The following is a 24418-nucleotide window of genomic DNA, read 5'->3' as shown; positions in this document are numbered from 1 at the left end:
ATACTTATTTAAATTCTCAATTATTGTGGATTTATCAGTGGTGACAGTGTTTCCTATCCTCAGTGCAGTGGGCAGCTGGGAGCAGGTGCTCTTATTCTTATTACGTCAAGAAAGACACTAGTCTATCTGGTTGGAAAAGTAATAGTGAAGGACCCATCAATAATACCACAGTTTATAAACCCAGAGGTGCAGCATTGCTAGACTACCGGGAACGCTTACTAAACAGACCAAGAAGACCAGGCCAGGGTTTGAAATTTGCGAAGTCAATGAGAGAAGTGAAAAATTATTTCTTAGTTGTTAATTTTCACGAAATCTAAAGTGACAAACAAGATTCTAGCCAGTGTCTTAAGTAGTTGAACATGTTATTACTCCAAGCTCGTGAATGTGACAAACTGACACGTTTTTATTTTCGTCAAAAACAACTTTATATTGAAGAAGTGCTTTAGACTTAACGACTTGCACCACATGCGCAGTTTGGCTAGCAAACATCGCCATCTTCATACCACAAGACAGAACAATGAGACATCTATTTCACAGGATGTATAAATGTGAAGCATCCGCCTGGAGTCTCCACTCACTTCCAAATATGGTAGTGAGAGGAAGCCCAGTGGCCGGCAGTGGGAAAAGATGGAACGAGATGGTTTTTGGCCGATATTCTGATAGTTTTCTCGTCGATTAAACATTTGATCTCAATATAGGTGTCTTTTCCCAAAACTAGAATATGTAACGAACAGAGTGGACTATGTTATGTAGACGTTTACCCTTTGCCAAAGTTTTAAAGAATAGCGTTGTTTAGAAGGAGTGCAAAGGCGAATTGAGTTATTGCACACGCGCACATCACAGAGTAGGCGTTCCCTGTTGCTAGAACGAGCCAATAGGATCTCGCTAGCTCATGCTTGGCTCTGCCCACCTTCTCGTTTGTTCTGCCCACATTTCTTCCCATCTTAAGGCTGTGGTCTTTTTAGTAAAAAAATGTAAAATCTTTGTTCATTCTGGACTGTCTTTGATGATTCCTCTGTTGTGAGGCCTGTTTAATTTCATCAATCCAACAATTCTATCACGGACAACGAAACGTTTCTAGTCTCATCCAACACGGGCACAAAACGTTTCTGGACTCATCCAACACACAGTCCTCAAAGGAAGGGCGGTGGAAACGTTTCCCTCGTTATTTTCCAGAGGATTACATTTCTTAAATCGAAGCCACTTTTGGTGACAATGGCTGCTCTTTCAGTGTGGTTTTGGAACGAGAGGTTTTGGCTCCCACATAATGTGACTTGGGCGGATCTTGCAGACCCAGCGCCCGGGGTGGAGTATCCAAAAGCCGGGCACTTACTCTCTGCCTTACCGCTGGCTGTGGGGATCTTTGCTGTCAGAATACTATTTGAGAGGTACGCACTGTTTTGCTTTTCGAAGTCATGTTACCATGACGTTTTTTCCCTCATGTTTTCTTTTATTAACTATTTCTTGAAGATAACACTCGCCCGGCGGTATATGCACGCACGAGTCTTCGATTGAATAAAAAAATGTCCTTGCAATCGTATTTTTTGGGGGGTAGTCCCATAGATTTATGAATTAGAATACTTTAATAGGATCTCTATGGTTGCCCATCCATGTCAGCCTTATGCTAGCTAAGGGAACCTCTAGCTGCTTGCTACTTCCTAGGGCATGGGGTCGGCAAAAGGTGGCCTACGGGCCAAAACCGTTCCTCTATTTATTTTTTTTGGTCTTCATAATCCTTTCAACTTTTTGGTAAAAAAAAAAACCTCTGTAAAATCACCAATATATTTTTTAATCTGTTCCCAAGTATTCCCACAAATAAAAATAGACATATTTGATTGTATCTCAATGTAATCAAGGTAGGAAAGGATTATGTTATTTTCAAATACAACCTCCTTTTGGGCTTTCTTGTGGTCAATTTGAGCGTACAAATTATTATAATTATGTTCCGGCCCCTTTACCATCCGCTCGGACAAACATCGTCCCGCTGCTAAATCTAGTTGTCTACCCCTGTCCTAGTGAGAGCACTAGCATCTAACAATAGATATCGAAAATAAGCTCATTATCCATTGATATAATAACTTTGACCGACAGTGACAGTACAACAACTTGATGACAAAGTTTGCAGACGGTTCTCAGGGCTGGCCTATGGCCTGTAAAGCACACCTCCCACAATCTCCAGTCCAGGTTGTCTTTAATTCAAACCATGCTCAGCAATCATGGCTATAGACATGGTGGGGAGTAAAACAGTTATAAACCATTATAAACTGGTTATAACAGACCCTTGTCATTGAGAAACTGACACAGCAGGGCTGCAGAATCACAAATCAATCCATTACCAGGACTAATGACACCTGTCCTGTCAGTCCACCCATCCATACCTAAAGAGCTTATCATCATTACCAAACAGCCTCAGGCCTGGTTGGGGACCGACATACAGTATATAGCCTAGCCCACGTCTCTACAACCCTGTTCCTGGAGCGCTACCGTCCTGTAGCTTTTACGCTCCGACCCTAATCTAGCACACCTGATTGTAATAGTTTAGCTAGTTGATAAACTGAATCAGGTTTAGTTACAGGTGGGATTGGAGTGAAAACCTACAGGAGATTAGCTCTCCAGGAAGAGGATTGCAGAACTCTGCCCTCCCCTATGTGTCATGAGTTGGGTTGGGACTTGTCACGTCTATGTGGGAACTAGGCCTATTTGTCATGGATGAGAGAGGAGGAGATGGGTTCCTTTTCTGTTTAATTAGCTTCTGGTATAAACTTGCTTTGACAAGTTTTAGAATCTCAAGGTTTTTGCTTCGGAGGGAGTTTTCCCTTGTAACTGTTGTCCTTTGGGTTAGTCAGGGTTAGTCAGGGTTAGTCAGGGAAAGTTTGGCTGAAATCCAGGATGAAGTATTGCAATGGATGGAGGGATATTGTACGTTTTTAATAGTGGCTCTGAACATCGTGGGCATTTCACCAAACTGTTGGTCATCTTGTACTTGCAGAACCCACATTCATAAATCATCTCAGAGTAGGAGTCCTGCTTTAAGATAGTCCGAAATGTTGTCTTTAGATCACAATGAATAAGTTTAAATGGGCAGGGGTACCTGATTCTCGGGGTGGCAGGAAGCCTAGTGGCTTGAGCGTTGGGCCAGGAACCGAAAAGGTTGCTGGATCGAATCCCAGACCTGACAAGGTAAAAATCTATTGTTCTGCCCCCGAACAAGGCCGTCATTGTAAATAAGAATTTGTTCTTAACTGACTTGCCTAGTTAAATAAAGGTTAAATAAAAAATGCACTACTCTGAGATGCTTGGTACATAACTCCCCAGATCTTCACCAATACAAAGGAGATGGGAAGTCCAAGGGCAAGGGGTTGTTTCTGGAAATAAGGGACCTTAGTCCTTCCTCACCTCTCATGAGAACAAGGGTTTGTTTCTGGAAGTAAGGGACCTTAGTCCTTCCTCACCTCTCAGGAGAATAAGGGTTTGTTTCTGGAAGTAAGGGACCTTAGTCCTTCCTCACCTCTCATGAGAACAAGGGTTTGTTTCTGGAAGTAAGGGACCTTAGTCCTTCCTCACCTCTCATGAGAACAAGGGTTTGTTTCTGGAAGTAAGGGACCTTAGTCCTTCCTCACCTCTCATGAGAACAAGGGTTTGTTTCTGGAAGTAAGGGACCTTAGTCCTTCCTCACCTCTCATGAGAACAAGGGTTTGTTTCTGGAAGTAAGGGACCTTAGTCCTTCCTCACCTCTCAGGAGAATAAGGGTTTGTTTCTGGAAGTAAGGGACCTTAGTCCTTCCTCACCTCTCATGAGAACAAGGGTTTGTTTCTGGAAGTAAGGGACCTTAGTCCTTCCTCACCTCTCAGGAGAATAAGGGTTTGTTTCTGGAAGTAAGGGACCTTAGTCCTTCCTCACCTCTCATGAGAACAAGGGTTTGTTTCTGGAAATAAGGGACCTTAGTCCTTCCTCACCTCTCAGGAGAATAAGGGTTTGTTTCTGGAAGTAAGGGACCTTAGTCCTTCCTCACCTCTCAGGAGAATAAGGGTTTGTTTCTGGAAATAAGGGACCTTAGTCCTTCCTCACCTCTCAGGAGAATAAGGGTTTGTTTCTGGAAATAAGGGACCTTAGTCCTTCCTCACCTCTCAGGGAAATAAGGGTTTGTTTCTGGAAGTAAGGGACCTTAGTCCTTCCTCACCTCTCAGGAGAATAAGGGTTTGTTTCTGGAAATAAGGGACCTTAGTCCTTCCTCACCTCTCAGGGAAATAAGGGTTTGTTTCTGGAAGTAAGGGACCTTAGTCCTTCCTCACCTCTCAGGGAAATAAGGGTTTGTTTCTGGAAGTAAGGGACCTTAGTCCTTCCTCACCTCTCAGGAGAATAAGGGTTTGTTTCTGGAAATAAGGGACCTTAGTCCTTCCTCACCTCTCAGGAGAATAAGGGTTTGTTTCTGGAAATAAGGGACCTTAGTCCTTCCTCACCTCTCAGGGAAATAAGGGTTTGTTTCTGGAAGTAAGGGACCTTAGTCCTTCCTCACCTCTCAGGGAAATAAGGGTTTGTTTCTGGAAGTAAGGGACCTTAGTCCTTCCTCACCTCTCAGGAGAATAAGGGTTTGTTTCTGGAAGTAAGGGACCTTCGTCCTGGAAGTTGTGAAGTAGCCAATCATCACATTCACTCGGTCTAGAACAGAAGTTGATTGTGTTGAAAGTTCAGTTTTTGTAGGCCATAAACCAGTTAATTTATAAGCCAATTCATGAACTTGAACTGTGTTACTAGTGCCAATAATGAAATAAAAAGTTGAATAAATCCATGTAATATAGCCTACAACTTCACAATAAATGAAGAAAATTGATATGAAGAAAATTGTGTTTTATTTCAGAATAAAATAATATCATAATCTGAGTTGTCCTTATGTTAAGGTCCTGATCTGGCTATGCCAAATGGCTGTAGGCTACACTAGTTCATTTAGCAGGTCCTGATCTGGCTATGCCAAATGGCTGTAGGCTACACTAGTTCATTTAGCAGGTCCTGATCTGGCTATGCCATATGGCTGTAGGCTACACTAGTTCATTTAGCAGGTCCTGATCTGGCTATGCCAAATGGCTGTAGGCTACACTAGTTCATTTAGCAGGTCCTGATCTGACTATGCCAAATGGCTGTAGGCTACACTAGTTCATTTAGCAGGTCCTGATCTGGCTATGCCAAATGGCTGTAGGCTACACTAGTTCATTTAGCAGGTCCTGATCTGGCTATGCCAAATGGCTGTAGGCTACACTAGTTCATTTAGCAGGTCCTGATCTGGCTATGTCAAATGGCTGTAGGCTACACTAGTTCATTTAGCAGGTCCTGATCTGGCTATGCCAAATGGCTGTAGGCTACACTAGTTCATTTAGCAGGTCCTGATCTGACTATGCCAAATGGCTGTAGGCTACACTAGTTCATTTAGCAGGTCCTGATCTGGCTATGCCAAATGGCTGTAGGCTACACTAGTTCATTTAGCAGGTCCTGATCTGGCTATGCCAAATGGCTGTAGGCTACACTAGTTCATTTAGCAGGTCCTGATCTGGCTATGCCAAATGGCTGTAGGCTACACTAGTTCATTTAGCAGGTCCTGATCTGGCTATGTCAAATGGCTGTAGGCTACACTAGTTCATTTAGCAGGTCCTGATCTGGCTATGCCAAATGGCTGTAGGCTACACTAGTTCATTTAGCAGGTCCTGATCTGGCTATGCCAAATGGCTGTAGGCTACACTAGTTCATTTAGCAGACAATATTTGCTTATAATTCAGTGACATTATTTTATAGTATTAAGAATACAATTGAACAAAGGCTGAATATAAATATTAAGAATACAATTTAACAAAGCTGAATATAAATATACATATTTTCTCCAAACAATGAGGGAATGCGCACATCTGGCTATTCTTGGCTAACCTTTAAGCGGTTAATAGGTACTCCTATGCTTAATGTAGAGTTGTTAATGTAACCTTAGTTGTTCAACAAATGTTGGGCTGTATGTTTTGAAATTTAATACATTATAAGGCTGCATGATGCGACTCATAATCCAGTTAATTTATAAGCCAATTCATGAACTTGAACTGTGTTACTAGTGCCAATAATGACACATGAAGTAGGATTATCTCTGTTTAACCTGTACCTTGGAAACCTTTTCTTTGTGCGCAGAGGAATAAGCAAAAAAAAACAGTTTCTGTTTTGGCCTAAAACATCCTAAAATGTCTTTACCTAATCCTTTTCTACTGAACTGATTTGGCTTGGCTAATAGCCTTGTTTATGTAAACAGCACATCCATCAGTTCATTCAACATCTCTTTACACTCTCACATACGCACACCTCTAGGCTACATTCATTTTGTGGTTTATTTAATGTTTTTTTCAAATGCCATACAGACAGAGAGAGACAGCTAGCTTGCCGGACTAGCTCAGGTGGCTCCCACCACTGTTGCTGCTCTCAGATATTGTTGACTGTCACAGGAATTACAATCTGTTGTAGTTTCAGCACTGCCTCTGTCTCTTGGCAACAGACCTGGCTTCCAACAGGATGTATTTTCAATAGTACTTTCTTTGGGCTTGATTGAGCTTGCCTGGTTTAATGGACCCATTTGAATAGTCCCAAAACTGGAAACCCTTCCCACCTGGCACTCCAGGCAGGCTAGACATTTTTTAAATGTTTAGAATAGTACTTGAACCCAGGTCTGTTTGGCAGCATGGCAGCATGGCAGCATGGCAACATGGCAGCATGGCAGCTTGGCAGCATGGCAGCATGGCAGCTTGGCAGCATGGCAGCATGGCAGCTTGGCAGCATGGCCCACGGTTTGTTTAAATGGTCTGGTCCCGAGGAAGAAAAGGAACGTTTTAATATGTCTGTTATGTCTCTTCCTGTTGCTTCTGCCTCTGGTCCTATCATCCTTCCCTGCTCAGGAGACCGGTTGTATTAGTAACCATCAGGAGACCAGTTGTAGTAGTAACCATCAGGAGACCAGTTGTAATAGTAACCATCAGGAGACCAGTTGTAATTGTAACCATCAGGATACCAGTTGTATTATTAACTATCAGGAGACCAGTTGTATTAGTAACCATCAGGAGACCAGTTGTAGTAGTAACCATCAGGAGACCAGTTGTAGTAGTAACCATCAGGAGACCAGTTGTAGTAGTAACCATCAGGAGACCAGTTGTATTAGTTACCATCAGGAGACCAGTTGTATTATTAACCATCAGGAGACCAGTTGTATTAGTAACCATCAGGAGACCAGTTGTATTAGTAACCATCAGGAGACCAGTTGTATTAGTAACCATCAGGAGACCGGTTGTATTAGTTACCATCAGGAGACCGGTTGTATTAGTTACCATCAGGAGACCGGTTGTATTAGTTACCATCAGGAGACCGGTTGTATTAGTAACCATCAGGAGACCAGTTGTATTAGTAACCATCAGGAGACCAGTTGTAGTAGTAACCATCAGGAGACCAGTTGTATTAGTAACCATCAGGAGACCAGTTGTAGTAGTAACCATCAGGAGACCAGTTGTATTAGTAACCATCAGGAGACCAGTTGTAGTAGTAACCATCAGGAGACCAGTTGTAGTAGTTACCATCAGGAGACCAGTTGTAGTAGTTACCATCAGGAGACCAGTTGTAGTAGTTACCATCAGGAGACCAGTTGTATTAGTAACCATCAGGAGACCAGTTGTATTAGTAACCATCAGGAGACCAGTTGTATTAGTAACCATCAGGAGACCAGTTGTATTATTAACCATCAGGAGACCAGTTGTATTAGTAACCATCAGGAGACCGGTTGTATTAGTAACCATCAGGACATTAGTAACCATCAGGAGACCAGTTGTATTATTAACCATCAGGAGACTGGTTGTATTAGTAACCATCAGGACATTAGTAACCATCAGGAGACCAGTTGTATTATTAACCATCAGGAGACCAGTTGTATTAGTAACCATCAGGACATTAGTAACCATCAGGAGACCAGTTGTATTAGTAACCATCAGGAGACCAGTTGTATTATTAACCATCAGGAGACTGGTTGTATTAGTAACCATCAGGACATTAGTAACCATCAGGAGACCAGTTGTATTATTAACCATCAGGAGACCAGTTGTAGTAGTAACCATCAGGAGACCAGTTGTAGTAGTTACCATCAGGAGACCAGTTGTAGTAGTTACCATCAGGAGACCAGTTGTAGTAGTTACCATCAGGAGACCAGTTGTAGTAGTAACCATCAGGAGACCAGTTGTAGTAGTAACCATCAGGAGACCAGTTGTATTAGTAACCATCTGGAGACCAGTTGTATTAGTAACCATCAGGAGACCAGTTGTATTAGTAACCATCAGGAGACCAGTTGTATTAGTAACCATCAGGAGACCAGTTGTATTAGTAACCATCAGGAGACCAGTTGTATTAGTAACCATCTGGAGACCAGTTGTAGTAGTTACCATCAGGAGATTAGTTACCATCAGGAGACCAGTTGTAGTAGTTACCATCAGGAGACCAGTTGTAGTAGTAGTTACCATCAGGAGATTAGTTACCATCATGAGACCAGTTGTAGTAGTTACCATCAGGAGATTAGTTACCATCAGGAGACCAGTTGTATTAGTAACCATCAGGATACCGGTTGTATTAGTTACCATCAGGAGACCAGTTGTAGTAGTAACCATCAGGACATTAGTTACCATCAGGAGACCAGTTGTATTAGTAACCATCAGGAGACCAGTTGTATTAGTAACCATCAGGAGACCAGTTGTATTAGTAACCATCAGGAGACCAGTTGTATTAGTAACCATCAGGAGACCAGTTGTAGTAGTAACCATCAGGAGACCAGTTGTATTAGTAACCATCAGGAGACCAGTTGTATTAGTAACCATCAGGAGACCAGTTGTATTAGTAACCATCAGGAGACCAGTTGTAGTAGTTACCATCAGGAGACCAGTTGTATTAGTAACCATCAGGAGACCAGTTGTATTAGTAACCATCAGGAGACCAGTTGTAGTAGTTACCATCAGGAGATTAGTTACCATCAGGAGACCAGTTGTATTAGTTACCATCAGGAGATCAGTTTTTAACCCTAATGCAGTGTGTTTGGACAATAGTCATATTTTTCATAGCTTGTAAACTGGAATGATAGGAGGAAGAGGAAGAGGGGGGATAAAAGGGCCTTTTGTCCCCCCACAAACTGGTCGGAGTAGTTTCAGAAACAAGATCAGATTAAGGGCTGTTTTTGTATTTCTCACATTCTAATCAACCACACTACTCTGGCTGGCTGAATGACTGCCACACCGGGCGAGTAGTGTCAGATTCCACCGCAGTTTCCCTTCCTTTAGCCTGATCCCAGATCTGTATACGGTGTAGCCAACTTCCTGGTCATTGTACATTTACAGATCTGGGACCAGGCTACCACTCTCCAAAGCCACAATACCACACTGCTTTCTCTACTCTAGGTTTCTGGTGTACCCACAGTTAGGCTAACATTTATTGTAGACTACTGGCTTACACACAGTTAGGCTAACCTTTATTGTAGACTACTGGGGTATCCACACAGTAGGCTAACCAATGTTGGGACGGCTGGGTCAAAGGGGTTTGAATCTGTTAGACTAGTGTGTGGTCTGTCTGTTTTCTGAAAACAATTGTTATGATTTTAAACTGTAAACAGTCCAGCCTATAATGACAAAGGACAAGGTCTATACTCTCTATGATCTCTAGGTCTATACTCTCTATGATCTCTAGGTCTATACTCTCTATGATCTCTAGGTCTATACTCGCTATGATCTCTAGGTCTATACTCTCTATGATCTCTAGGTCTATACTCTCTATGATCTCTAGGTCTATGATCTCTAGGTCTATGCTCTCTATGATCTCTAGGTCTATACTCTCTATGATCTCTAGGTCTATACTCTCTATGATCTCTAGGTCTATGATCTCTAGGTCTATGCTCTCTATGATCTCTAGGTCTATACTCTCTATGATCTCTAGGTCTATACTCTCTATGATCTCTAGGTCTATACTCTCTATGATCTCTAGGTCTATACTCTCTATGATCTCTAGGTCTATACTCTCTATGATCTCTAGGTCTATGCTCTCTATGATCTCTAGGTCTATGCTCTCTATGATCTCTAGGTCTATACTCTCTATGATCTCTAGGTCTATACTCTCTATGATCTCTAGGTCTATACTCTCTATGATCTCTAGGTCTATACTCTCTATGATCTCTAGGTCTATACTCTCTATGATCTCTAGGTCTATACTCGATGATCTCTAGGTCTATACTCTCTATGATCTCTAGGTCTATACTTTCTATGATCTCTAGGTCTATACTCTATATGATCTCTAGGTCTATACTATCTATGATCTCTAGGTCTATACTCTCTAAGATCTAAAGGACACTGAAGGAACACTAACATATTGAATGCTATTGAAAACACACTTCACTTGGACAGTCCAGTTGTCTGTACTCTATTGTGTGCAGGACTCACTGATTATGTGCCAAACGAGTTATGCATATGACATGATATTTCATCTCTTCCTCTCTTCCTGGCATCTTGTCCTGACACATAAAATGTTTTGACAGGTCCTGCTCTTTTTTATTAGTTACTGTATATTTCATCTCTTCCCTCTGTCTTTAGCCTGGTGTTGGACAAATATTGAAATGACAGATATACATAACAAAAACAAGTATATCCAACAAGTCATGTCAGCCATTGTGTGAATATAAGTATACCGATGAGAATGGAAGCAGTGTGCACTAAATTGTGAAGAATACAAATGATACTTTAAACTTTGTGTTCCGATAAGTCGTCCTTCACTGATATTCATCCAGGCTTATGAGTCCGTCTGTAAGTGATGATGATGTGCATCGGTAATATACTAAAAGCAATAAGGTACAGATAGGCTGTGTGTTCTGATAGGGCTTTCACTGCTGTTATTCCTTCAGGTTCATAGCCAGTCCATGTGCCTTCCTCTTGCATATCCACGCTGCCTCAGTCCACTGGCGAGCCACACCCAACCCTGTCCTGGAGAAGGTGTTTACATCCATCACAAAGGTACACTAGCATGCTGGCCCGACACACACACACACACTACACACACACACAAAGGTTGAATCAATGTGGTTTTGACCTAATTTGACAATGTATTGTGACTTGGAATCTACATGGAAAATACATTGGATTTGAAAATAAGTCATCAACAACTGTTGTTTTGAGGTGAAATGTCAGCCTAAGGATTACGTTATTATGGTAACCAAACATGGTATAAAATATGTTGAAGAATTTAACTTTAAAACAACGTTAAATGTTATATACACTATCAGAAAAAAAAGCTATAGGCTGGGCAGCACCTCCTACTGGAGAGTTGACGTATCTACAGCACCTCCTACTGGAGAGTTGACGTATCTACAGCACCTCCTACTGGAGAGTTGATCCATCTACACCACCTCCTACTGGAGAGTTGATCTATCTACACCACCTCCTACTGGAGAGTTGATCCATCTACAGCACCTCCTACTGGAGAGTTGATCTATCTACACCACCTCCTACTGGAGAGTTGATCTGTCTACAGCACCTCCTACTGGAGAGTTGATCTATCTACACCACCTCCTACTGGAGAGTTGACGTATCTACAGCACCTCCTACTGGAGAGTTGACGTATCTACAGCACCTCCTACTGGAGAGTTGATCTATCTACACCACCTCCTACTGGAGAGTTGATCTATCTACACCACCTCCTACTGGAGAGTTGATCTGTCTACACCACCTCCTACTGGAGAGTTGATCCATCTACAGCACCTCCTACTGGAGAGTTGATCTATCTACACCACCTCCTACTGGAGAGTTGATCTATCTACAGCACCTCCTACTGGAGAGTTGATCTATCTACACCACCTCCTACTGGAGAGTTGATCTATCTACAGCACCTCCTACTGGAGAGTTGATCTGTCTACACCACCTCCTACTGGAGAGTTGATCTATCTACAGCACCTCCTACTGGAGAGTTGATCCATCTACACCACCTCCTACTGGAGAGTTGATCTATCTACACCACCTCCTACTGGAGAGTTGATCTATCTACACCACCTCCTACTGGAGAGTTGATCCATCTACAGCACCTCCTACTGGAGAGTTGATCCATCTACAGCACCTCCTACTGGAGAGTTGATCCATCTACAGCACCTCCTACTGGAGAGTTGATCTATCTACAGCACCTCCTACTGGAGAGTTGATCTATCTACAGCACCTCCTACTGGAGAGTTGATCCATCTACACCACCTCCTACTAGAGAGTTGATCTATCTACAGCACCTCCTACTGGAGAGTTGACGTATCTACAGCACCTCCTACTGGAGAGTTGATGTACCTACAGCTCCCCTTTAGTCTCCCATCCAGGGTTTTAACCAAGCCCAGCCCAGCTCACTGACTACCAATGTGCTAGCATGAGAATGATTGTTGAGAAATCTCCTCTTAAAAATAGATTCGCTGTTGTTATGGAAGTCATTCCGAAGGGTAGGTTTAACAGAGCAAATTAAATGTGACCAGACTTTATCAATCATCAATGATGATATTTAGGCCTAAATAGCATTTGCAAAGTCATCAACAGCAAAACATATTATTCAACCCATAATTTAACTATAAATAGACAGTAGAATAGGCCTAGGGTTTCAAGCTCTGGTTGATTTCAATTGTAATGATATTTAGTGCTATTGTGTTTGGTTGTTGATATTTGGTTGCATTAACATTTGAAGGAGATTTTGTCTTCTGCTTGGATAGTTCCATCTGTGCCACTGACTTTTAGTATGTCTTTTAATTCCAGTTTGTCTACAAATTGATAATTTATATTTTGGATTCACTTCTCAAATCTCAACCAAAAATCTAAATCAAAGAATAGGACTAAATACAAAATCCAACTTTATTTAAAGTGCATTTAAAAGTTGGATTTGATTTAGTACTATGTTTGGTTTGAGATGAAGACATGAATCCAACATGTCAATTATTAATTTGTAGACAAACTGGAATTAAAGGCAGACTAAGTCAGTGGCACAGATGGAACTATCCAAACAGCAGATGAATCTCCTTCAAATGTTGATATTTGGTTGCACAATCAAACACAACTCAATATCACTTTTGAAATACAATAAATAGCCTATTAACTTGTCAACCAAGCACAATCAATATCACTTTTGAAATACAATAAATAGCCCATTAACTTGTCAAGCAAGCACAATCAATATCACTTTTGAAATACAATAAATAGCCTATTAACTTGTCAAGCAAGCACAATCAATATCACTTTTGAAATACAATAAATAGCCCATTAACTTGTCAACCAAGCACAATCAATATCACTTTTGAAATACTGTGAATAGACTAAAGTTAAGGCTATTTTACAAACTAATGTAACATTCAACTTTAAAACATTTTGAGGTTAATGTAATGGTCTGTGGAGATCTTCACCGTTACTGTAATAATCTGTGCAGAATCTCCCAACAGCATTGATCACTTGCACTATGTACCTTTAATGTAATCTCACCTGTAATCCAGGTCATTTGGTTCTGAGAGAGAGAGAGAGAGAGAGAGAGAGAGAGAGAGCAATCCGAAGCGTCTCTCACTCGCACGGCTCTCTGTCACGTGATAATAATATATGTGTGAAATTTGTTATAATTTAGAATGGACCATTATCATGCACCTGTATCGAAACAGGGTCAGTGGGAAAATAAATGACACCTATACACTTAAATAGCGAATGGAGGACACTTTTCCCCTGGTTCATTTTCATTCCAGCCAGGTAGGAAAGATAAGCAATGTGCTTAATATTAGGAAAGTTAATAAATAAATATAGCAGGCCTAGCCTATAGAAAGCTGATGGAATCCTCCTCTTTTTAATAGAGGCCATCGCTGTTTTCTTGAGCAACATGAGCTCATGGGATCTCATGAAGTGATTGATTCGATTTTCGATTACATTTGCATTGATGTCCGAGTGATTAGAGGGACATTAGAGTGCAGAGTAACAGGCTGTTAGTAAGATTAGTAGACTACTAATGACCATCAGCAGCATCAGAGATTGGAGAAGCCTAATTACTGTGACTAAACGTTCACGTGGAATTTGACTGCCTTCATGACTCGTGACCGCTGGTGTGTGGCGGTAATACGGTCACCGCAACAGCCTTGGTCTCACCCAAATATTACCCAATTATCCACGTTGAAATGACGTAGTGTGCCCCGTGGGAAGTTATTAAGGAAGGTGTTTACAGTGTTTACATCCATCAAAGGTAAGCAACGCTAGCTCGCTGCCACACACACGCAAATATGGTATTAGAGGTAGAAAGAGGAGGAAGGGAAGCGCAATTAAGGTACACTATAGTACATTTTGGTAGATAGAAGGTGCTCTTTGGTAAAAGGGGTAAATAGGTCATCTAAAAGAAAGGAGGACCAAGGCACTCTTCATATAATTAATTAAAATGCCTTTTAGTATGGAATGTTCAATAGAAACAAAGTTTTTTTTTAAACTTTGTTTCTATTGAACATGCCATACTAATAAAGGCATTTTAATTAATTATATGAAGAGTGCCTTGGTCCTCCTTTCTTTTAGATGAAGGTATTAGAAGTGTTTACACCCGTCACAAAGGAAAGCTCGCTGCCACACACACACACACACACACACACACACACACACACACACACACACACACACAGACACACACACACACACACAGACACACACACACACACACAGACACACACACACACACAGACACATACACACAGACACACACACACACACAAAAAAGGTATTATAGAAAGTGTTTAGAGTTTACATACATAAGAAAGGAATGCTTGCTGCCATACACACACACACACACACACAAACACATTAGCTGCCAGGAAAATATTTCTCTCAATGGCGGTAAGCTAGCTCCCAGAAAGAAAACATTTCTGTCTGTCAGCTTTCCTCCTCAGTCCTCACACCGGTCTTACGCAATACAATGCTTCATTTGTTCCTTCTTTCTTCCTCATCCCATCATACTTTCATTTCTCTCTCTGTAACTTTCCCACGTGGGAATTATCTCATCGAAATTGTGGTAAAACTTGGGAATTTGGGAGAAAATTACCAGAACTTTTCGACCCTCGATGTGCCCTCTCTTGGTGATTACTTGTGAGCTGTGAAAATAATTTTGTCTTGAAGGACAGTTAAACGTCAATCAATCAATCTCTACCCCAGAAAACATTTTGACTTCCTGTCAGCTTTCTCCTGATGGCCCACTCCCAGGCACTTGTCCTGTTTTACACAATACTCAACCACCTGACATTCTTCACCCGCTCCTTCCTCCTACTCTCACTCATACTCTATATCATGATGTCATCAAATAGGTCATCTGAGGTGATGTCTAGTACTGTAAACCAGGACTGCCTGTCATCTGAGGTGATGTATGGTACTGTAAACCAGGACTGCCTGTCATGGTGATGTCTGGTACTGTAAGCCAGGACTGCCTGTCATCTGAGGTGATGTATGGTACTGTAAGCCAGGACTGCCTGTCATCTGAGGTGATGTCTGGTACTGTAAGCCAGGACTGCCTGTCACCTGAGGTGATGTATGGTACTGTAAGCCAGGACTGCCTGTCATCTGAGGTGATGTATAGTACTGTAAGCCAGGACTGCCTGTCATCTGAGGTGATGTCTGGTACTGTAAGCCAGGACTGCCTGTCATCTGAGGTGATGTATGGTACTGTAAGCCAGGACTGCCTGTCATCTGAGGTGATGTCTGGTACTGTAAGTCAGGACTGCCTGTCATCTGAGGTGATGTATTGTACTGTAAACCAGGACTGCCTGTATGTTGCAAAGCAGATTTCCCTATTGGAATTTCCCTCATTTATTATTTCATTCATAGTTTCTTCCTCATACTCTTTCATTTCTGACTTATCTCCCTCTCTAATTCCTCCCTCTCTCTGTCTCTCTCTAAAACCTCTCTCTAATACCTCCCTTTCTCTGTCTCGCTCGCTCTTTAATACCTCCCTCTCTCGCTCGCTCTTTAATACCTCCCTCTCTCAGTCTCTCTAATATCTCCCTCTCTGTCTCCCGTAGTGCCCAGACTCGCGACACCTGGATGGGTTATCTAAGCAGTTGGACTGGGATGTGAGGAAGGTCCAGCGATGGTTCAGACACAGACGCAACCAGGACAAACCCAGCATACTCACCAAGTTCTGTGAGAGCATGTAGGTTATCAAACCCAGTACAGAACATATAGGTTATTAAACCCAGAACATATAGGTTATTAAACCCAGAACATGTCGGTTATTAAACCCAGAACATGTCGGTTATTAAACCCAGAACATGTCGGTTATTAAACCCAGAACATGTCGGTTATTAAACCCAGAACATGTCGGTTATTAAACCCAGAACATGTCGGTTATTAAACCCAGAACATGTCGGTTATTAAACCCAGAACATGTAGGTTATTAAACCCAGTACATGTTGGTTATTAAACCCAGAACATGTAGGTTATTAAACCCAGAACATGTAGGTTATTAAACCCAGAACATGTAGGTTATTAAACCCAGAACATGTAGGTTATTAAACCCAGAACATGTAGGTTATTAAACCCAGAACATGTAGGTTATTAAACCCAGAACATGTAGGTTATTAAACCCAGAACATGTAGGTTATTAAACCCAGAACATGTAGGTTATTAAACCCAGAACATGTAGGTTATTAAACCCAGAACATGTAGGTTATTAAACCCAGAACATGTAGGTTATTAAACCCAGTACATGTTGGTTATTAAACCCAGAACATGTAGGTTATTAAACCCAGAACATGTAGATTATTAAACCCAGAACATGTAGGTTATTAAACCCAGAACATGTAGGTTATTAAACCCAGAACATGTAGGTTATTAAACCCAGAACATGTAGGTTATTAAACCCAGAACATGTAGGTTATTAAACCCAGAACATGTAGGTTATTAAACCCAGAACATGTAGGTTATTAAACCCAGAACAGAACATGTAGGTTATTAAACCCAGAACAGAACATGTAGGTTATTAAACCCAGAACATGTAGGTTATTAAACCCAGAACATGTAGGTTATTAAACCCAGAACAGAACATGTAGGTTATTAAACCCAGAACATGTAGGTTATTAAACCCAGAACATGTAGGTTATTAAACCCAGAACAGAACATGTAGGTTATTAAACCCAGAACATGTAGGTTATTAAACCCAGAACATGTAGGTTATTAAACCCAGAACAGAACATGTAGGTTATTAAACCCAGAACATGTAGGTTATTAAACCCAGAACAGAACATGTAGGTTATTAAACCCAGAACATGTAGGTTATTAAACCCAGAACATGTAGGTTATTAAACCCAGAACATGTAGGTTATTAAACCCAGAACAGAACATGTAGGTTATTAAACCCAGAACAGAACATGTAGGTTATTAAACCCAGAACATGTAGGTTATTAAACCCAGAACATGTAGGTTATTAAACCCAGAACAGAACATGTAGGTTATTAAACCCAGTACAGAACATGTAGGTTATTAAACCCAGAACATGTAGGTTATTAAACCCAGAACATGTAGGTTATTAAACCCAGTACATGTAGGTTATTAAACCCAGAACATGTAGGTTATTAAACCCAGTACATGTAGGTTATTAAACCCAGTACATGTAGGTTATTAAACCCAGAACATGTAGGTTATTAAACCCAGTACATGTGGGTTATTAAACCCAGTACATGTAGGTTATTAAACCCAGAACATGTAGGTTATTAAACCCAGAACATGTAGGTTATTAAACCCAGAACATGTAGGTTATTAAACCCAGAACATGTAGGTTATTAAACCCAGAACATGTAGGTTATTAAACCCAGAACATGTAGGTTATTAAACCCAGAACATGTAGGTTATTAAACCCAGAACATGTAGGTTATTAAACCCAGAACATGTAGGTTATTAAACCCAGTACATGTAGGTTATTAAACCCAGAACAGAACATGTCGGGTCATTTCATAGACTATAACATCTAGTCTGGATCTATGGTAGTTATCGACTAATGAGTTTGCCCTTGACCTCTGTGAGATTGTGCACACATTGGTTTGTGGTGTGTGTGTGTGTGTGGTGTGATATGCTCTGACTTGTGCTCCTGTCATTAGTCCTAGCTTGGTTACATCACTGTCTACATGGTTGATCAGGGTCTATATAGTGCATCCAAGGTGAGAGACTGACACGCACATTATTTTGCCAGACGCTTTTTCCCCTCTGTCTGACCCACATCTCTGTCATCTATTTTCAGGTGGAGGCTTATATTTTATCTGTTCATGTTTACCTACGGGATCTGCTTTCTATGGAAGGTGAGATAGTGTGGTGTGTGTGTGTACGTGATTGCTGTTGGCGTAACATTGGTGCGCTGAATTGAGACTGATTGTTGTTGGTCTTTGTTAACAGTGCTCATGGCTGTGGGATACACACCACTGCTGGTACAACTACCCCTACCAGGTGACCTTATACTGACTCTTTATTTGGTTGGATGTATTTTGGAATTACAAAGAGTACTGTTGTTGACATTTTCTGGCAGGGTAGCCTAGTGGTTAGAGCGTTGGGCCAGTAACCGAAAGGTTGCTAGATCGAATCCCCGAGCCGACAAGGTAAAAATCTGTCGTTCTGCCCAGTGTTCCCTGGTAGGCCGCCATTGTAAATAAGAATTTGTTCTTAACTGACCTGCCTAGTTAAATAAATGTTTAATTAAGTAAACTCATGAAGGTGCAAGACAAATAATAGTATGTTACACACATTCAGTAATGTCTGTATCCTTATTCAGATTAACCCTTTCTGTCCCTCCTCCTGACCCCTGCATGTCCTGACCCCAGGCCTGTATAGTCCGTATTAACATAAACCCTGTCTGTCGTGGTCCCTGTTACGATCTAACAGGTCCTGACCCCAGGCCTGTACAGTCCGTATTAACATAAACTCTGTCTGTCTTGGTCCCTGTTGCTATCGAACAGGTCCTGACTCCAGGCCTGTACCACTACTACGTGACTGAGCTGGGCTTCTACTGGTCTCTCATGTTCTCTCAGTTTACTGACATCAAACGCAAGGTGAGACGCAAGACAGGCAACAGATGCTGTCTGTCTGATGGGAACACACACACACACACACACACACACACACACACACACAGTGCTGCTCCTTGTTGGGGGGAGGACGATATAGATATGTTACTAACTAACTAAGATATTTCCTTCTGTTGTGTGATATACAGAGTCAAGTATAGGAATGTCCTTGACTCCACTGGATTAGAGCAGTTGAGCATGGCTCATTATGAAAGGTCACATGGGTTCTGCTCAGAAATACTGTTTGTTTCCATGGTTCCAGCACACGGGACAGGATTCATAGTCATGTGATCGCAGGATAGAATATCCCGGTCCTTAATAGAATTATTGAGATTCCTTTCATGGGTTCCATGGAGTCCAGGAAATCCGTCTGGGGTTGGATAAATCTTAAGAAAACTATGTTGGAGTTTGTAAGACTGAGATTAAGATTTGTTTTTCAAAGCAGGCCCTGTTTTTGGTAGGCTCGAGTATGGACGAATCAGGGAGGAGTTCTAGAACCAAACAGTCTCTCTGTTTGTCAGCCTTATTGAATGATCTCAGTAATTCTTTGCCTTTGATGTGATCAGGAAGGAAGCAGTCATTTTCAATTTAACCAGGAAGTGCCAGATACATTTCACTCATATCATCCTGCCTTGGGCAAGAAATTGCATCCAGTTTATGGAACAAACATAAAATTGCCTCTATGTAAACTGGTAGGGCATGTAAATGCGGCATCACCATTAGGGCTACATAAACTCAGCAAAAAAAAAAAGAAACTGTCTTTCAAAGATAATTTGTAAAAATCCAAATAACTTCACAGATCTTCATTGTAAAGGGTTTAAACACTGGTTTCCCATGCTTGTTCAATGAACCATAAACAATTAATGAACATGCACCTGTGGAACGGTCGGTAAGACACTAACAGCTTACAGACGGTAGGCAATTAAGGTCACAGTTAAGAAAACTTAGGACACTAAAAAGGCCTCTCTACAGACTGAAAAACAAAATAAAGGGAGACAGGATGGACAGCTGATCGTCCTCGCAGTGGCAGACCACATGTAACAACACCTGCACAGGATCGGTACATCCGAACATCACACCTGCGGGACAGGTACAAGATGGCAACAACAACTGCCCGAGTTACACCAGGAACACACAATCCCTCCATCAGTGCTCAGACTGTCCGCAATAGGCTGAGAGAGGCTGGACTGAGGGCTTGTAGGTCTGTTGTAAGGCAGGTCCTCACCAGACATCACCGGCAACAACGTTGCCTATGGGCACAAAACCACCGTTGCTGGGTCAGACAGGACTGGCAAAAGGTGCTCTTCTCTGACGAGTCTCGGTGTTGTGTATATTGTCGAAGGAATGAGCGTTATACCGAAGCCTGTACTCTGAAGCGGACTCGATTTGGAGGTGGAGGGTCCGTCAAGGTCTGGGGTGGTGTGTCACAGCATCATCGGCCTGAGCTTGTCATTGCAGGCAATCTAAACGCTGTGCGTTACAGGGAAGACATCCTCCTACATCATGTGGTACCCTTCCTGCAGGCTCATCCTGACATGACCCTCCAGCATGACAATGCCACCAGCCATACTGCTCGTTCTGTGCGTGATTTCCTGCAGACAGGAATGCCAGTGTTCTGCCATGGCCAGCGAAGAGCCCGGATCTCAATCCCATTGAGCACATCTGGGACCTGTTGGGTCGGAGGGTGAGGGCTAGGGCCATTCCCCCCAGATATGTCCGGGAACTTGCAGATGCCTTGGTGGAAGAGTGGGGTAACATCTCAAAGCAAGAACTGGCAAATCTGGTGCAGTCCATGAGGAGGAGATGCACAGCAGTGCTTAATGCAGCTGGTGGCCACACCAGATACTGACTGTTACTTTTGGTTTTGACCCCCCCCATTGTTCAGGGACACATTATTCCATTTCTGTTAGTCACATGTCTGTGGAACTTGTTCAGTTTGTCTCAGTTGTTGAATCTTATGTTCATACAAATATTTACACATGCTAAGTTTGCTGAAAATAAACGCATTTGACAGTGAGAGGACGTTTCCTTTTTTGCTGAGTTTATTTGCCTGGAGGGGGTGTTTTAGTCACAGACGACTTCAACCGTTTGTCTGGTCATTGTAGCTGTCAGTTTGTCTGGTCATTGTAGCTGTCAGTTTGTCTGGTCATTGTAGCTGTCAGTTTGTCTGGTCATTGTTACTGGACATGTCCTCAGTGTGACAGAGTCAGACTGTCAGTTTTGTTTTTGTGGTTCTTCAAAGTGTTCCTTTCTGACCTTGGCTTCCAGTGCTCCCCCTGTTGGAGTCCATGTGTCTTACTGTAGTAGAGTAGATAATGTGTCTTACTGTAGTAGAGTAGATAATGTCTTACTGTAGTAGAGTAGATAATGTGTCTTACTGTAGTAGAGTAGATAATGTGTCTTACTGTAGTAGAGTAGATAACGTGTCTTTCTGTTACTGTAGTAGAGTAGATAATGTGTCTTACTGTAGTAGAGTAGATAATGTGTCTTACTGTAGAAGAGTAGATAATGTGTCTTACTGTAGTAGAGTAGATAATGTGTCTTACTGTAGTAGGGTAGATAACGTGTCTTACTGTAGTAGGGTAGATAATGTGTCTTACTGTTACTGTAGTAGAGTAGATAATGTGTCTTACTGTAGTAGAGTAGATAACGTGTCTTTCTGTTACTGTAGTAGAGTAGATAATGTGTCTTACTGTAGTAGAGTAGATAATGTGTCTTACTGTAGTAGAGTAGATAATGTGTCTTACTGTAGTAGAGTAGATAATGTGTCTTACTGTAGTAGAGTAGATAATGTGTCTTACTGTAGTAGAGTAGATAATGTGTCTTACTGTAGTAGAGTAGATAATGTGTCTTACTGTAGTAGAGTAGATAATGTGTCTTACTGTAGTAGAGTAGATAATGTGTCTTACTGTAGTAGAGTAGATAATGTGTCTTACTGTAGTAGAGTAGATAATGTGTCTTACTGTAGTAGAGTAGATAATGTGTCTTACTGTAGTAGAGTAGATAATGTGTCTTACTGTAGTAGAGTAGATAATGTGTCTTACTGTAGTAGAGTAGATAATGTGTCTTACTGTAGTAGAGTAGATAATGTGTCTTACTGTAGTAGAGTAGATAATGTGTCTTACTGTAGTAGAGTAGATAATGTGTCTTACTGTAGTAGAGTAGATAATGTGTCTTACTGTAGTAGAGTAGATAATGTGTCTTACTGTAGTAGAGTAGATAATGTGTCTTACTGTAGTAGAGTAGATAATGTGTCTTACTGTAGTAGAGTAGATAATGTGTCTTACTGTAGTAGAGTAGATAATGTGTCTTACTGTAGTAGAGTAGATAATGTGTCTTACTGTAGTAGAGTAGATAATGTGTCTTACTGTAGTAGAGTAGATAATGTGTCTTACTGTAGTAGAGTAGATAATGTGTCTTTCTGTAGTAGAGTAGATAATGTGTCTTTCTGTTACTGTAGTAGAGTAGATAATGTCTTACTGTTGAAGAGTAGATAATGTGTCTTACTGTTGAAGAGTAGATAATGTGTCTTACTGTAGTAGAGTAGATAATGTGTCTTACTGTAGTAGAGTAGATAATGTGTCTTACTGTAGTAGAGTAGATAATGTGTCTTACTGTAGAAGAGTAGATAGTGTGTCTTACTGTAGTAGAGTAGATAATGTCTTACTGTAGTAGAGTAGATAATGTGTCTTACTGTAGTAGAGTAGATAATGTCTTACTGTAGTAGAGTAGATAATGTGTCTTACTGTAGTAGAGTAGATAATGTGTCTTACTGTAGTAGAGTAGATAATGTGTCTTACTGTAGTAGAGTAGATAATGTGTCTTACTGTAGTAGAGTAGATAATGTGTCTTACTGTAGTAGAGTAGATAATGTGTCTTTCTGTTACTGTTGAAGAGTAGATAATGTGTCTTTCTGTTACTGTAGTAGAGTAGATAATGTGTCTTACTGTAGTAGAGTAGATAATGTGTCTTACTGTAGTAGAGTAGATAACGTGTCTTTCTGTAGTAGAGTAGATCATGTGTCTTACTGTTACTGTAGTAGAGTAGATAATGTCTTACTGTTGAAGAGTAGATAATGTGTCTTACTGTAGTAGGGTAGATAATGTGTCTTACTGTAGTAGAGTAGATAATGTGTCTTACTGTAGTAGAGTAGATAATGTGTCTTACTATAGTAGAGTAGATAATGTGTCTTACTGTAGTAGAGTAGATAATGTCTTACTGTAGTAGAGTAGATAATGTGTCTTACTGTAGTAGAGTAGATAATGTGTCTTACTGTTACTGTAGTAGAGTAGATAATGTGTCTTACTGTAGAAGAGTAGATAATGTCTTACTGTAGTAGAGTAGATAATGTGTCTTTCGGTTACTGTAGTAGAGTAGATAATGTGTCTTACTGTAGTAGAGTAGATAATGTGTCTTACTGTAGTAGAGTAGATAATGTGTCTTACTGTAGTAGAGTAGATAATGTGTCTTACTGTAGTAGAGTAGATAATGTGTCTTACTGTAGTAGAGTAGATAATGTGTCTTTTTGTTACTGTTGTAGAGTAGATAATGTGTCTTACTGTAGTAGAGTAGATAATGTGTCTTTCGGTTACTGTAGTAGAGTAGATAATGTGTCTTACTGTAGTAGAGTAGATAATGTGTCTTACTGTAGTAGAGTAGATAATGTGTCTTACTGTAGTAGAGTAGATAATGTGTCTTACTGTAGTAGAGTAGATAATGTGTCTTACTGTAGTAGAGTAGATAATGTGTCTTACTGTAGTAGAGTAGATAATGTGTCTTACTGTAGTAGAGTAGATAATGTGTCTTACTGGAGTAGAGTAGATAATGTGTCTTACTGGAGTAGAGTAGATAATGTGTCTTACTGTAGTAGAGTAGATAATGTGTCTTACTGTAGTAGAGTAGATAATGTGTCTTACTGTAGTAGAGTAGATAATGTGTCTTACTGTAGTAGAGTAGATAATGTGTCTTACTGTAGTAGAGTAGATAATGTCTTACTGTAGTAGAGTAGATAGTGTCTTACTGTAGTAGAGTAGATAATGTGTCTTACTGTAGTAGAGTAGATAATGTGTCTTTCTGTTACTGTAGTAGAGTAGATAATGTGTCTTACTGTAGTAGAGTAGATAATGTGTCTTACTGTAGTAGAGTAGATAATGTGTCTTACTGTAGTAGAGTAGATCATGTGTCTTTCTGTTACTGTAGTAGAGTAGATCATGTGTCTTTCTGTTACTGTAGTAGAGTAGATAATGTGTCTTTCTGTTACTGTAGTAGAGTAGATAACGTGTCTTACTGTTACTGTAGTAGAGTAGATAATGTGTC

General features: G+C 40.9%; 1 protein-coding gene across 1 annotated transcript in view; it reads left to right on the top strand.

The window, feature by feature from the left end:
* The first annotated feature begins 895 nt into the window (after positions 1-895).
* Positions 896-24418, top strand: part of LOC129842247 (ceramide synthase 5-like) — a 45695-nt gene continuing 22172 nt past the window's right edge. Inside the window, exons 1-6 of the mRNA XM_055910721.1 lie at positions 896-1388; positions 10934-11042; positions 16073-16203; positions 18286-18343; positions 18438-18488; positions 18995-19087. Of these exons, the coding sequence (XP_055766696.1) occupies positions 1216-1388; positions 10934-11042; positions 16073-16203; positions 18286-18343; positions 18438-18488; positions 18995-19087 (615 nt within the window). The 5' untranslated portion in view covers positions 896-1215. The remainder of the gene's footprint in view (positions 1389-10933; positions 11043-16072; positions 16204-18285; positions 18344-18437; positions 18489-18994; positions 19088-24418) is intronic.

Source organism: Salvelinus fontinalis, unplaced genomic scaffold, assembly GCF_029448725.1.
Source record: "Salvelinus fontinalis isolate EN_2023a unplaced genomic scaffold, ASM2944872v1 scaffold_0027, whole genome shotgun sequence".
Lineage (NCBI taxonomy): Eukaryota > Metazoa > Chordata > Actinopteri > Salmoniformes > Salmonidae > Salvelinus > Salvelinus fontinalis.
The sequence above is the reverse complement of the archived record's forward strand: the minus strand, read 5'-3'. Positions and strand labels throughout refer to the sequence as shown.